General features: G+C 32.1%; 2 protein-coding genes across 6 annotated transcripts; one reads left to right on the top strand and one right to left on the bottom strand.

Annotated features, from left to right (window-relative positions):
- Nucleotides 1-725: 725 nt before the first annotated feature.
- Nucleotides 726-3,173, bottom strand: LOC141663865 (ABSCISIC ACID-INSENSITIVE 5-like protein 4). 5 transcript variants are annotated; one of them, XM_074469712.1, is made up of 5 exons: nucleotides 2,971-3,171; nucleotides 1,982-2,852; nucleotides 1,430-1,501; nucleotides 1,230-1,313; nucleotides 726-1,153 (listed from the first exon to the last, which is right to left on the bottom strand). In XM_074469712.1, exons 2-4 carry the CDS (start codon nucleotides 2,816-2,818, stop codon nucleotides 1,278-1,280), a joined length of 945 nt encoding a protein of 314 aa, XP_074325813.1. In that variant the 5' UTR covers nucleotides 2,819-2,852; nucleotides 2,971-3,171; the 3' UTR covers nucleotides 726-1,153; nucleotides 1,230-1,277. The 5 variants fall into 5 exon arrangements, with proteins under 5 accessions (XP_074325813.1, XP_074325809.1, XP_074325810.1 ...); XM_074469708.1 differs by having other exon boundaries at nucleotides 728-1,165; nucleotides 1,287-1,313; nucleotides 2,971-3,173; XM_074469709.1 differs by having other exon boundaries at nucleotides 728-1,153; nucleotides 1,287-1,313; nucleotides 2,971-3,172.
- A 10,823-nt stretch (nucleotides 3,174-13,996) lies between these two features.
- On the top strand, nucleotides 13,997-14,407 carry LOC141665117 (uncharacterized). The gene has a single exon (XM_074471102.1). The coding sequence runs from the start codon at nucleotides 13,997-13,999 to the stop codon at nucleotides 14,405-14,407; it is 411 nt and encodes a 136-aa protein (XP_074327203.1).
- Nucleotides 14,408-15,237: the final 830 nt, after the last annotated feature.

The raw sequence follows: 15,237 nt of genomic DNA on the forward strand, positions 1-15,237 counted from the left end.
TAAATATAATAAACTATAACAACCTTAAATTGTAGAGTTAATATCACTTTGCATTCCTTCGGTTTCAGCATAATCCGGATTAGGTCGAGAACTTTAATTATATGCAATGTGCATCCCTTAGATTTTCATATCCTTACAATGACTTACCCTGACACGATTTTTCGTTAATTTTGATCGGTTGACTATGGGTAAAATGGAGATATTAGGTATAAAAAATTTAAAAAATATATTAAAAATTCAAAATAAATGTAAAATAAAAAGTAAAAATTATAGTTTATTTTTTTATAGTGTGAGTATATATATACAAATTTTTATAACGTGCGTAATAATTATAAATATATCAAAATATGATTTAACTTTAATATGTTAAAGATGAAATAATTAAATAGAAAGACTAAAAAACTATTATTAATTTTTAAAAAGTGCTAAAATCGATTTAAAACTTCATTCAATTTTTTTTAAAAATCATTATATTTTTTTCTAATATTTCCAATTTATTATTATTTTATTTAAATATTTTATATGTATTATTTCCGTTTTACCCCTAGTCAACCTGGTCAAAATTGACAGAAAGTTGACTAAAGGTTGGTTATTGTAAAAGTATAGAAATATAAGAGATGCATTTTGCATATAACTAAAGTTCTTAACCTGCATTAAGTTAACTCAAGGGATACAAAGTGAAATTAAGCCTAAATTATATGACAATAACAGCACATACTCAACAAAGTACACCTTTCTTACTTAACATTTGTTTATTTTATCCACACAATAGTAACACATTGCATGACATTTATTTATTTTACAATCCTCTAAAAGATGTGCAGCTAGACATGTCACACCAACACAATTTACCTTATTGTCATATTAATTTCATAACAGAAATGCACTAGAAAAACACATCCTAACGAGCACCAAATTGAAAGATAACTACAGTCTACATGCTTTCTCAGTTTACGGAGAACCACAAATCCATGCACAGCAATACGATGAGCGAAATACGACATTGCACTAGAACATGAGTCCACAGCAGCAGAACAGATTTTATTAGGGGAATATTGGCTTCGGTCTTGGTTCAGTACAACGAGCTCCAGCTCCTTTTGAGCCCCTTCTTTCCGCCTTTTCCCTTGCTAGCTTTCATGACCTCGTCCATTTCCTGCACGAAGTTCTGCAAATGTGAAATTGATTCATGAAAATGTGAAGGTATACATTTCCATTGAATGCAAAATTACGATGTATCTGTGTATTGCAATTTGTTCTATGAAGTGATTAGTGTGTGCTCAACATACTTGCTGCTTCATCCTCTTCATCTCTTGCTGTTTACAAATGTATTAAACATATTAATCTATTAGGCATTAGTCAACAAGAGAACTATAAATAAACATATAGATTAGTTTTGAAGAAACAAAGTTGTAGCCACGGTCTTGCATACCATTTTTTGTTGCAGGCGTGCCTTCTCTGCTTTTAGCGCGTGCAGTTGGGCTTCTAAATCACGAGTATACGCCTAGCCAACCAGAAATTATGTAAAATAACTTTAGAAACAGACTTGGTCTAGACCTTTTCCAGACCATGGTTTAAATCTAAAATATTTAAATTGCGAAACGTAATACTTAAATAGAGAAAAAACAATTTTTTTTACAACCCCTTCACAAAGCATTATTTCGGGTGAAGGACAAGTTTAGACTATTTCTATATAAAATTAACAAAAATGACCATTTTCTGAAAAGTTGATCAACTTTAGCCCATGGATACCCACCTGAGTATCCCATATATGATAGCCAATTACCAGTGGAGTATCTTATACAATTTGGGATACCCAACTAACGGTGGAGTATTCAATCGGCTAAAATTGGCCATTTTTTCAGAATGGTTATTTTGGTTAATTTTTTTTAAAAAATCCGTTATTTTTATCAGTTTTTCCATTACTTTGCATCTTCTATGTTATTCTTTACGGTAAATTTATCTCAGTGAAAACATAGCGTACCTCTTTCCTAGCCCTTGACCTGGCGGCAAATTCTCTGTTTTTGATCACGCGACGCTGCTGCTTTCTCGACACCTCTTTGGATTCCGGATGACTGGACTTGTCCGCTAAATTGACATTTATATCAAGATTATTCACACTGTCGGAATTGTTTCCCCCGATACTGTCAGAGGAAACTGGAGTATCGGCTGACCCCTGCCTAAATCCACCTTCACGTGGTTGGTATCCACTATGTTTTCTTGCAATTGCAGCTGATGCTGCATCTTTGTCGCTTTTTTCCAGCAGTGTCTGATAAGCTGGCACATTTCTACCCCCTCCTGAAGCAATGACAGGCCTGACCATACAACCAGGTGTCCCAGATCCAACTGTTGTATTATTGTTGTTTTGGTATGACACACATGACTGCTGCAGAGGAGAAGAATAATCAGGTGCCCGCACCACACCAGCCATGATAAGAAAATCCTCGAGGTTCATCTCTTCGTTTGAAGGGATGAACTGTGGATTAATATTGGCTGTGGCTGCAGCTGTGGGGACTGTGGCTGCTCCCATGGGGGCAGCAGCGCCGAGGGCAATATCGGGGCTGGGGAGAAGTGTTTGTTCAAAAGCTTGAATTTCTTCTTCTGTCCAAACGTTGTTAAGGAGTTCATCTATGTTCATTGATCCAGAGATCCCCATGTCATCAGAGATTGTGTGTTGAAACACATCAAGGAGGGACAAGATTGACCTTTGGCGATCTAGTGATGGGAGGACATGGCTGTCAGGATGTTGTGGGTTTGTTGAATGAACAGATGAGTCAATTTCTCCTCGCGATAGAAAGTCTGAGTTGTCTGTCCTCACCATTCTGGGAGAGAGATCATCAGAACGTAACCAGTATCTGCAGCGTCACAAGGAAAGTAAAACTGAGCAATTACTTTAAGGATAATAGATATGTACAACTAGCATAAGGATTATAATAAAAATAACTACTAGGTTGGGGAGAGAGCAAACCAAACCTCTGAATTTGCAAAAAGAATGACCAAGTTAATTTGCAAGACTGATTAAAGTTGAATGCGGATTCATAGAGATGAGATGATCACTATAAAATGCAAAAAATTAATGCGGGAGTTCAACCGTGGACGGCTAAACCGTTTGCTTCATAAATATTTTATACCATCTGAGGCTATACTTATTTATTATATGCTTTAGAGATAGCATCGGCATAGATAAAGTGAAACTGTCGCGTTGACGTTCGGTTGATAAACATGACTTGTATAAAGAACTGAAATAAAGCGTGGAAAGTGACGAGGTTTGTTTGCTTTTTTGCGAAGGTAAGCAGAGGTTTATCGAAGTTAGATATAAACAAAATTGCTTTGTGGTTTGTAGGAATGATAATCATTTCGTATCGTGTACTTTCGTATGCATAATATTTTTCGCCAAATAAGAAAATCCACTAAATTGTTTTTTTCGGGTTTTTAACCGATCGAATTGCCCCTAACGATTTTTTTCGGTTCGGTTAACCCAGGGCCGGCCCTTTGTATTTGGGTGCCCTAGGCGGGATTCAAAAATGGTGCCCCATATTCATAACCAAAAAATCACAATAAGATATATTCATTGTATAAAGAAAACTTACTTGAATCTAAAGTAGCAAGTGAATATAATGAATTTCTTGTACGCAAAATATCCAAGTTTTCAACCTCCTGCAATAATCTCCTGCAAGCCACTGATGTAGTATCATGAATATAGAACAGTCATCATTACTAGTACACAACAATGTCAAAATAAAGTTATAAAAATGAGTTTACCTTTATTGATTTTGAAACTTTTTTCTAGGTTTTTGAGATGTGAATCTCTCTATGATTTTGCTATAATCTAGAGAACTCGCCAGCTCACTTTCAATAGACAATAAAACCAATCCATTAAGTCTATCTTGAGACATCGAAGAGCGGAGATAAGATTTGATCAGTTTCAATCTAGAAAATGTCCTTTCCGCCTCTACCACTGTAAGAGGAATTGTCACAATGATTCTATAAGCTATCCAAGCATTTGGATAATTTATTTGTTTTGAACTAGAACTTAAATAATTAAGCACATCTATTGCCTTTGTTATCTCATCGGGTATTACCATTCGAAGTACTAGTAACTTGTTAAACAACTCTGCGCCAACAATGTCATATCGCATATCATGTCTAAGAAATCCCTCAAGCTTCATGCAACAAGATTTTAACCCCTCATCATCACCAGATAAATGCTTCTTCAGGTTAAATAAAAACCCAAATTTTTCCTTATAATCTTGAAACTGTTTAAACCATTCTTTGAGTTGAAAAGCACCTTGATCAACAATATACAAGAAATAATTTCTTTCTCAGTCTCTTCTACATTATTCTCGACAAGCCCATCTTTTAAATTTTGAGTTTCTGGCTCCTCAGTTTCAGTCTCCTGCTCAAATTCAGTATATGTAGCTTCATTCTCAGATTCTTTTCTAATATCTGTATTCTCAATAGGAACCCCAATATCACCACTATTAGTTGTTTTTTTCCCAAAAAACTTGTCAAGAGAGCCCATTTGCAATTTCTCTGCTTCCACCGCTTTCAATTTCTTTTGTCTTTTTTGATGCCCCGATAACTGGTTACGCTTCATTTTCAAATTATCTAGTCATCAAACAAAATAATGCAATTAATTTTAGTCACCAATCCCAAATCAGTAAATCACAAAAGATATACTACTTTTTACAAAAACAAATCTCAATTATTCTCTTATTATTCACATCAAATCATTAAATTGAAAAATAATAATAAACAAATAGTAAATTACAATATTATTAAAAAATTAATTAGAATAGAAATCTTTAAACCATACCTGTGTTATAATTGCTGAATTGCAAAGCACAGATGATCCGATCTTCACGATGAGTCGATGACTTCCAGTGTTTTGATAATTGATATTCAGAATGAATAGAGAACAATCAGTGTTCTGTATTTTATTCGGTAGCTAAGCAGAGGGAAGGAGAGGGTTTTGTACTTTTGTTATATGACTTCATCTGGCCATCTGGGGTAATGGGTATAGACGCGCATAGTCCAAAAACTCAATTTCTCCAAACCTTTCACATTTTTACTTTATTTTGTTTATTAAATAAATTTATTAATTATATTTTTAAAGTAAATTAAAGTAAATTATATTTTAATTTTAAAATAAAGTTATCACAAAGATAATAATATATTTTAAAATTTTAATATATCCCCCAATCACATATATGTTAATGTATTCTAATTAAAATTTGTATTTAAAATATAAAAAAATAAAAAAAATAAATAATATAAAAAATAAATACACATATGTTATTGAAATATTTTGGTGCCCCTGTGCGTGGTGGTGCCCTAGGCGGCCGCCTTGGTCACCTTACCCAAGGGCCGACCCTGGGTTAACAGTTTATCGGTTTTGATTTTTTTTTCAGTTTTTTTCTCACCCCTACTAATTTGTGAATTAAAATTTTATGTTGCTAGTACGGATCATGCTAAAACTTTGATTTTCAGTAGGGAGGCTTTCAATGTGAATGACTGAAATTTCAAATTTGAATTGAAGGATTATAATGAAAATAATTATGGAGAGAGAAAACCAAACCTCGGATTTTGCAAAGAGCTGTCCAAGTTAATTATTTGCTAGACAAATCAGAGTCGAATGCTGATTATATAAACTAAAACCTCTATAAATTAATAGAGTTGGGACCGAGGAATTTATTAATTTAGAATTATTTTAATTTAGAGAGGTATTACTTAATTGTAAATTAATATTGATTAATTTAAAGATTGATTTTAATATTAAAAAATTATATTTTAATTATATAAATTAAATAGAATTATGTCATCCTGAGTTTCTAAAAATTATAACTTATTATTTTATCGAAATTGTTTTTTGAACGGGTTCAAGTCGGGACCGGAGAAAATCATTATTTTATAGAGATTTTTAATTTTATGAAGGTTTTAATATAGATGAAATGGTTAGCAGGAATGGTCAAAAATTACTGCAGCAATTGTACAACCGTGGATGGCTATACCACCACTTCATAAATATCATATACTATTTTAGGCGATAGTTATTTATTATATACTTTAGAGATAGCATGACATAAATGAGTGAAACCGCCTCAATGACGTTTAGTCGATATACATGGATTGTATATTGAAAACAATAGTGTTAAAGTGAGGTGCGTTCGCTTTCATGCAAAGATTAGTAGAAGTCTCTCGAATTCAGTTATAAACAAAATTCCTTTATAGTTTGTAGACATGACAATTTTTTCGTGTTCTGTACTTTCGTATCACTGTATTTGTAACAACCCGCAATTTCGGACTATTAAATCTAAAATCGAAACTAATGCAAAAATACAATGATTAATCCAAAATTCTATTACAAAGGTACTATTACGAGTCAATTTATTCCAAAACTTAGGTCCACGAACTCCAATGCTATCCAAATCGAATCTCACACCGAACCTGAAATTGTAAGTAATGAATTATACAGCCTAGCAAGAAAAATTGACTAACTATTTAACTGAAAAATAAAGGGTGTTTTAATAAAACGTTTTTTCTCAAAACAATAATAACTTTGTAAAATATTTTCTAAAATAAATCCAACCCAAAGTTTTATATTTTAAAATTCCGAATTTAAAACAGAACAAAGAAGATTTTATAACAGATTAGAACAGAATAAAACAAAACGAAACAATAATTTTTATAAATACCACAGTCTTGATCTACGACCACACTTGCCAGTAGTCGGCATCTAATTCATATTCTTATTCTTTATACCACACTTTACCAGTGGTTGACATCTAAAGTTCAATAATTACGCGCCCTTAATAGGTATCTAAAGTTGCACACTTGTGCGCCTACTAAGGGTATCTAAGACTAGTTCACTATAGCATAAATTACGAACAGGTTCGCAATGGTAGAGACTGGATTTCAAAAGATTCTCGTATCTTATTTCTTATACAGTTCAAAACAGAATTCTTATATCTTATACGAAATTCAAAAATCAGAGTATCAAAACTTTTCCGAAAATAAAAGTAAGTCAAAAAGTACTTACCTCAAAACCTGGTCAGATCTGAATATTGCCTTTTTGACCCTCTAAACGACGTTTTCTTGAGAAACATGAAACACGAAAGTTGTAGAGAACGCAAAAACCTTTCCGAAAAGTTCATAATCAACGAATTCTTACTTATGATGAATTAAATATGAATTTTATAAGACTGCTGATTTATGAGAGAAAAAGGCCTACGAATTTTAATAATTAAAACGAGTAAGATGAATATGGTGTATTTATAACGATATAAAATCCTGTTTCTTAACCACCAAGTTATTTGTATTAAATTCTGATCCAAATTTTAGGCCCATTAATCTAACCCAATTTTAAATCCTAGTCCTAATCTAATTTTAGTACCTTTTTCTACTATTCTATTATTAATCAAATTCTAAAAATTACAGGATATTGCAGTATCAAACACATAATATGATTTATTGCTGAAATTAGACCTGGCTATTCGTTCATTTCGTATACTTGCATGTCGCGTACTTTCCTGTTTCGTGCACGTAATGCCAAACCAAAACCCAAACCATCAAAGATTCGCTTCATTTCATTTCATTTCATTTGCCTTCATTTCCTCTATGTTTCGCTTCAAGTTCATGTAATATTTGAATGAAATAGAAATACTAATAAATAAATAAAAATATTTAAATATGAAATTTTTACTGGTAGAGTTTTAAATCAATATGTCATAAAGAATCAATTGTGGTCAAGTCTAGTGAAACTTAAAATTTGAAACTATTTTGTATTTAACTTATGTAAATATTATATTTACAATATGAATTCATAAAATTTAAATATTATTTATTTCGTGTATCTTCATTTCGTGTCGTGTACTTCAAGGTAGACAATAAATTCATGTGTATAATTTTGTGAACCACAAAGGTCAGCCCAAACTCATTATTTTCGTGTCTTGTACGGAATTGCCCACTAAATACTTGAACCAAATGTAGGGTGTTTTTACACTTCTACTCATCCCATCCTTTTAAACATCATACTCATAGAGCATACTCAACTAAATGCTTAATTGGTTAAGCTATAATGGTCATAACCTTAACTAAGACTAATGCTATCAAAAACACTTATTTACATTAGAATGAAGAATTGAGACATTAAATTGCATTTCAATTTCTTTCTACTTGTTAGTTACAAACTAATACACTAAGCATAAATTTAAAATTAAATCACATTGTAAAAAATTGGAATGATGGCTAGTAGGCAAGAACAATACGAGATAAATATAATTATATATAAGAATGCATGCATATGGATTAATGATGTTAGAATAGGCCTTGAATCAGTATATACCCTGAACGCTGGGACTTCGGAGGTCTTGATTTTTTTTTAGTTTTTTTTCTCACCCCTACTAAATTTTGAACTAAATTTTTATGTTGCTAATACGGATCACGCTAAAACTTTGATCTTCAGTTGGGAAGCTTTCAATGCGAATGACTGACATTTCAAATTTGAATTGAAGGATTGTAATAAAAATAACTGTTAGGTTAGGGAGAGAGCAAATCAAACATCTGATTTTGCAAAGAACTGGCTAAGTTAATTATTTTCCAAACAGATCAAAGTCGAATGCTGATTTATATACCGTAAAACCTATATAAATTAATATAGTTAGAACAAAGAAATTTTATTTATTTAGAGAGGTATTAATTAATCATAAATTAATAACAATTGATTTAGTAGGAGTTTTTAATACAAAAAATTACATTTCAATTATACAAATTAAACAGAATTATATTATCCGGAAATTCTAACAGTTATTATTTTATTATTTGATCAAAATTGATCTTTTTTTGAACTGCTCCAAGTCAGGACCGGAGAAAATTATTATTTTAGAGAGAATATTAATTTATTAGGGTTTTAGTGTAGATGAAGTGGTCACTACGGAAGATCAAAAAATTACTCAATTGTTTCATAAATATATTTTATGCTGCAACAATTACTCAATTGTGGATGACTAAATCGCATGCTTCATAAATATCGTATACTATCTTTGATGATAGTTATTTTTTATATATTTTATAGATAGATTGACATAAAAGAAGTGAAATGGCCTCAACGACGTTTAGTCGATAAACATGAATTGTATATGGAACCAATATAAAGTGTGAAAAGTGATGCGCCTTAGTTTTTGTGCAAAGATTAAGAGAAGTCTCCGGAAGGCATATATAAACAAAATTTCTTAATGGTTTGTAGACATGGAAATCATTTCGCGTACTTTCGTATTAGCTGTATCAAACACATAATATGGCTTGTTACTGAAACTAGACCTGACAATTCTTTCGTTTCATATACTTTCGTATTGTGTACTTTCGTGTTTCGTGTAGATAATGCCAAATCAAATCCCAACGCATTAAAGATTTGTTCCGTTTCGTGTTCGTGTACCTTTATTTCGTTTAAGTTTCCTGTCGTGTTCATGAAAATTTTGAATAAAATAGAAATTAAGATAAATAAATAAAAATATTTAAATATTACATTTTTACTAGTCGAGTTTTTAAATCAATATGGCATAAATAATCAATTTTGGTCAAAACTTGTGAAAATTAAATTTCAAACTATTTTGTATTTATTTTATGTAAATATTATATTCAAAAAATTATTTAAAAACATGTATTTATGTAATTTTAAATAGGTATTCACTTTGTGTATTTTCGTTTCGTGTCGTGTACCTAAAGGTAAACTCATAACGGATAATAAATTTATCTGTATAATTTATGTTCATATACTTTCATGTTCGTGAACCACAAAGGTCAACCAGAATCAGTTATTTTCGTGTCTTGTACGAAATTGCCAACTCTACCTGAAATAATTTAACCAAATGTAGGGTCTTTTATACCTCTACACGTCCCGTCTTTTTACACATATACTCGTTGAGCACACTTAACTAAATGCTTAATTGGTTAAGCTTTAGAACCTTGACTAAGAATAATGCTATCAATAGAACTGAGTCACATTAGAATAAAGAAGTTGGACATTAAATTGCATTTCAATTTCTCTCCACTTGTTAGTTACAAACAAATACCGTGAAACATAAATTTAAAATTAAATCACATTGTAGAATGAAGAGTGCATGTATATGAATTAATAAAATACTAATTAGCAACTAAGCTCGCCTTTATTAAGCTCAAATCATAATCCCAAGAATTGAAATATTTTGGCTGTAAAATATATTTAAATTGTTAGATATTTTCGTTAAATTAACACATATATTAAAGAAGTAGAATATGAAACTGCCGATAGTAGTAGGTTGTAATGGATAAATGCGACGAAGGCACGACCGGAGATATCACATAGTAGCTAAGTTATCTGTAAGAAAAGTGGGCCCCAATTTGATTTATCTTGTGACGACGACATTTTGGTACAAAAAGGACGACATTTTGGTAAAAAAGGTATAGGATAATTTAATTAGCGAAAAAAGGTACAAGAGAATTTGAGTAGGAATATGTCATACGTCGGCATCACCAGTAGCATTCTTATCTTATTCGTATAGAATTTTTTTTTATTCACCTATAAATATATTATTTTTCAGATTTTATTTCTTCATATAAATTGTTTATAATAATTAAATCTATAGTATGATAGATAAGTATGTGTTGTAAGTTTGTAACAAAAGGAATGAAACAAAAAGCAAAATCGTGAGGGCCACATCAACTAAATCTTTTCACTAGGTTCTACAGAAGTTTTTCAAAAATATTTATAATAAATTTTGAACTGCGTGAGTTCAAGAAATGATATGAAAGTGAAAATATTTTTTTCTAAATTCGTCAATGATCAATTGACTATACATTCTATAACTTAAAGTTTATTATTGTAAGATTGGATAGGGAGACCGAAAAATTGTGTTGACGAATATAATAGTTTAATTTTTATTCGATTATATATTATAATACTATGATTTTATTACTTACGCATAAACATAATTATTATTTTATTTTATTAAAGAAGTGCTATTGAGCCCTGATCTTAAACACAACTATAAATATATAAGAAGTAATATTTAAAATTACTATTCACTCAAATTATATTGTGCGAAGTGAAATGTTAACAAGTTAATTTGTGAAATTTTGTTGAATTACAAATCTTGTTTGTTGAGATCCGAACAAAATTATTAATATTATTATTTCATTACTTATGTATAGACAAAATTATTGTTTATTTTGGAAGAAGTGTTGGTCATCTTAAACACAACTATGAATATTTTATAAGTATAATATTAAAAAACTTTCATTCACTCAATTTACAAACGTGCGAGGTGAATGGTTATCAAACTGCAACGTAAAATTTCTTTGAATTGCAAATTCTATTATACATGTACGAGGTAAAATTTCATTGTATTGGAAATCCTATTTTTTGAAATGTGAAATTAATTGCGTAAATTATACTCGTTGAAATCTGAACAATACCTCATGATATATAAATTATATTTTAAGCATCTTACACCAAAATCAAATGGAAGGATTTAACATTAATTTAAAGACAATGACCTTAAAGATTTAAATAAATTTGGATATCACTTTATCAAATTGATATAACTAAAGTATTTGCAAAACCAAGCAAAACCTCTTATCAAAGTCTAATGGTGATTTATATGAATGAAAATGTCACTACTAACGTCTAAACCATCTGCTTCCTAAATATCGTATATTATCTTAGACGATAGTTATTTATTATATACTTTGGAGATAACATGACGCAAATTTAGCAAAACTATCAAAATGACGTTTAGTTGATAAACATGAATTATATATGAAACCAACATAAAGTGCAGAAAGTGAGGCGGCGTATCTTGTTTGCATACAAAGGTTAGTATAGGCAAGTTAAATATATAAACAAAATTCCTTTATAATTTCTAGACATGATAATTATTTCGTATCTTGTACCATTGTTAAAAATGATAGAGAATGACATGAAAATTTAGAGCATACAATAGTACCTTTATTACGTAGCATTTATTTGTATTACAATTCTCACAATGTAAGAGATTTGCAGTGTACACATTCTACCTCATTGTTATTTTAATTTCATAACAGAAATATACTGAAAAAATATCCAAACGAGCACCAATTGAAATACAACTACATGCTTTCTCTGTTCACGTAAAACGGCGTAACAATGATATAATCGAAATATGAAATACGACATTGTGCTATAGCAGTCTATAGGGGCGAAATAGATTTTATTAGGGGAGTATTGGTGTCGTCCTTGCTTAGTACAAACAGCTCCAGCTCCTTTTCAGTCCTTTCCCTTCGTTTTTTTGCCTTGTGAGCTTTCATAAACTCCTCCATGTACTGAAGGAAAACGTTTTCATTGTCCGCAAAATTACAATGTATGTGTGTACTGTAATTTGTTATATGAAGTGATTAGTGTATGGTCAACATACCTTCTGCTTCATCCTCTTTGTCGCTATTTGCTTACGTATGCATTAATCAATAAGAGAAGTAAAATAATTATACCAATTCGTTTTACAGAACCAAAGTTGTAGCCGGAGTCTTACTTGCCAAAACATATTGCAGTCCTGCATTCTCTTCTTTTATAACCTGTAGTTCTGCTTCCAAATCACATTTATGAGCCTTGCCAATATGAAATTATGAAAACAAACATTTAAAATAGACTTGGCCTAGCCCTTTTAAATACCGCGGTTTTAATCTAAACATTTCTTATTTTTATGAACATTTTTTGTTGGAGTTAATCTTGAATATTTGATTACCTTATTTAGTCCAGCTGTTTGTTTAAGTAATTGATTTGGTCATTATGTTTCAGAGAGATTTTAGGAGTGCCAGCAAATAATGATAGGAGTGGAGTAATATTAAGAAGGTGGTGTGATTCTGTTTTCCCGATCTGTTGCCACAATGTGTGGTGTTTATTTTCTTTATAAGCTTCAATAAAATATTGAGAAAGAGTTGTTGCTCGAAGTACTTTGTCTTGTGTTTAGTTTTACATATTTACTCATCTGGTGTCAAATAATTACAATATTGTGGTATCCGAGCCATATAGGTTGCAGTAGTACGTATGTCAAAAACACAGACAATGGATATGGGAAAGAGCAAAGGAGGATCAATGGGCTTGAGTTACCCTATGTTGACCAGGACGAACTATACCGTTTGGGCAATGAAAATGAAGGTGCTTATGCAAGCACATGGTGTTTGGGAGACGATAGAACAAACAGATCCAAAGGCATAAACCGATCAAAAGGCATGTGCAGAAGAACGGGTTGACAAAGTGGCTCTTGCAATGATCTATCAAAGCATTCCAGAGGAAATGCTACTTTCTCTGTCAGATAAGAAAAAGGCAAAAGATGCCTGGGAAGCATTGAGAATTATGAGTCAAGGCGCAGACAAAGCTAAGACGGCCAAGGTTCAGACTTTGAAGGCAGAATTCGAGACTCTTAGTATGAAAGAAACAGAGTTATTGGATGATTTCTGTATGAAACTTAATGGACTGGTGACAAACATTCGAGCCATTGGAGAAGATGTGAAGGAAACTTACGTGGTTAAGAAATTGCTTCGTGCAGTCCCACAAAAATTCTTACAAATAGCGTCCATAATGGAACAATTTGGGAATTTAGAAACAATGAAGGTAGAGGAGGTAATTGGTTCACTAAAAGCACATGAAGAAAGGATAAAGGGAAGTACATAAAATGTGAATAGTCAACTGCTACTCACAGATGAAGAATGGATTGCAAAAGAAAAAAATGAAGGTAAATTACTTCTTACCAGGGAGAATTGGCAAAAACGTATGAATCGAGGAAGTGCTAAAGGAAGCCATAACATGAGAGGTCGTGGTGGGAGAGATAAGAGCAGGATCAGATGCTATAATTGTCACATGTATGGACACTATGCTGTTGAGTGTCGAAGACCAAAGCGTGACAAAGAAGGGAGGCAAGAAGCTCTTATGTCAAGGACTGAAGATGATGAATCAGCACTCTTGCTGGCAAACTATAGAAAATAATTGATGTTGAATGAAGATAATGTGACACCAAAGCTGTTGACAGATGGGAAGACGAAGAATACAAATTCAAATGTGTGGTATCTGGACAACGGGGCAAGTAATCATATGACCGGGGAGAGAGAAAAATTCATGGAACTAAACGAGAAGATAACAGGAACAGTAAGGTTTAGAGATGGTTCCGCTGTGGAAATTAAGGGAAAGGGACTGATAACCTTTAAGTGCAAAAATGGTGAAGAACGGATGCTACGTAAGGTATTTTACATTCCTTCTCTATGTAGTAACATAATTAGTTTGGGTCAACTCTCAGAAGAAGGTAATAAGGTTGTTTTGAAGGGTAACTATCTATGGGTGTATGAGAAACAAGGGGAATTGCTTATGAAAGTACAACGATCTCCAATAGATTATATAAACTGATTGTTGAAACCATAAAGTCAAAATGTTTGTTGACCAAGTCAGATGAGGTAACAAATTTATGGCACACTCGTTTAGGACATGTAAATCATATGTCTATGACACTAATACAAAAGCACAAGATGGTATATGGTCTGTATAATATGTCAATGCCAAAACAAGTTTGTAAAGGGTGTTTGATATCAAAATAGACAAGAAAGGCTTTTCCGCAGAAGTCAAGCTATAGTGCAACAAAAGTTCTACAGTTGGTACATGGTGACTTGTGCGGACCTATAGAACCCACTACGCCCGGAGGAAATAAATATTTTTTTCTCTTGGTGGATGATTTTAGTCGGGTAATGTGGGTATACATGCTAAAAAATAAGGACGAGGCGTTTGATGCTTTTAAGAGGTTTAGAGCCAAAGTTGAAGATGGTGGAGAAAAGAAGATAAGAGTTTTTCGTAGTGACCGTGGAGGGGAATTTACATCAAATGCATTCAAGGCTTATTGCGAGGACTCAGGAATCGAGAGACAGTACACAGCTCCTTATATACCCCAACAAAATGGGGTGGTAGAGTGTAGAAACAGGACAGTTGTGGAGATGGCACGTTGCTATTTGAAAGAAAAGGAAATGCCATCATTATTTTGGGGTGAGGTTGCTCGACATGCGGTGTATGTGTTGAATCGATTACCAACTCGAGCATTGTCAAGTGAGACACCCTATGAAGCTTGGATGGGCAAAAAACCAAATTTGGGGCATTTACGTATTTTTGGTTGCTTGACTTATATGAAAGTTCCAAGAGTTAATACAAAGAAATTGGATGACAGGAGTATTCAAGTAATTAATCTTGGA

The sequence above is a fragment of the Apium graveolens genome, chromosome 6 (assembly GCF_009905375.1).
Source record: "Apium graveolens cultivar Ventura chromosome 6, ASM990537v1, whole genome shotgun sequence".
NCBI lineage: Eukaryota > Viridiplantae > Streptophyta > Magnoliopsida > Apiales > Apiaceae > Apium > Apium graveolens.

Coding starts and splice junctions, on each gene's coding strand:
- LOC141663865 (XM_074469708.1), bottom strand. CDS start 2,818: ATGGTGAGGACAGACAACTCAGACTTTCTATCGCGAGGAGAAATTGAC. Junction 1,502..1,981: donor GGTCAAGGGCTAGGAAAGAG/GTACGCTATGTT, acceptor CTGGTTGGCTAG/GCGTATACTCGTGATTTAGA. Junction 1,314..1,429: donor CACGCCTGCAACAAAAAATG/GTATGCAAGACC, acceptor ATTTGTAAACAG/CAAGAGATGAAGAGGATGAA.
- LOC141665117 (XM_074471102.1), top strand. CDS start 13,997: ATGTTGAATGAAGATAATGTGACACCAAAGCTGTTGACAGATGGGAAG.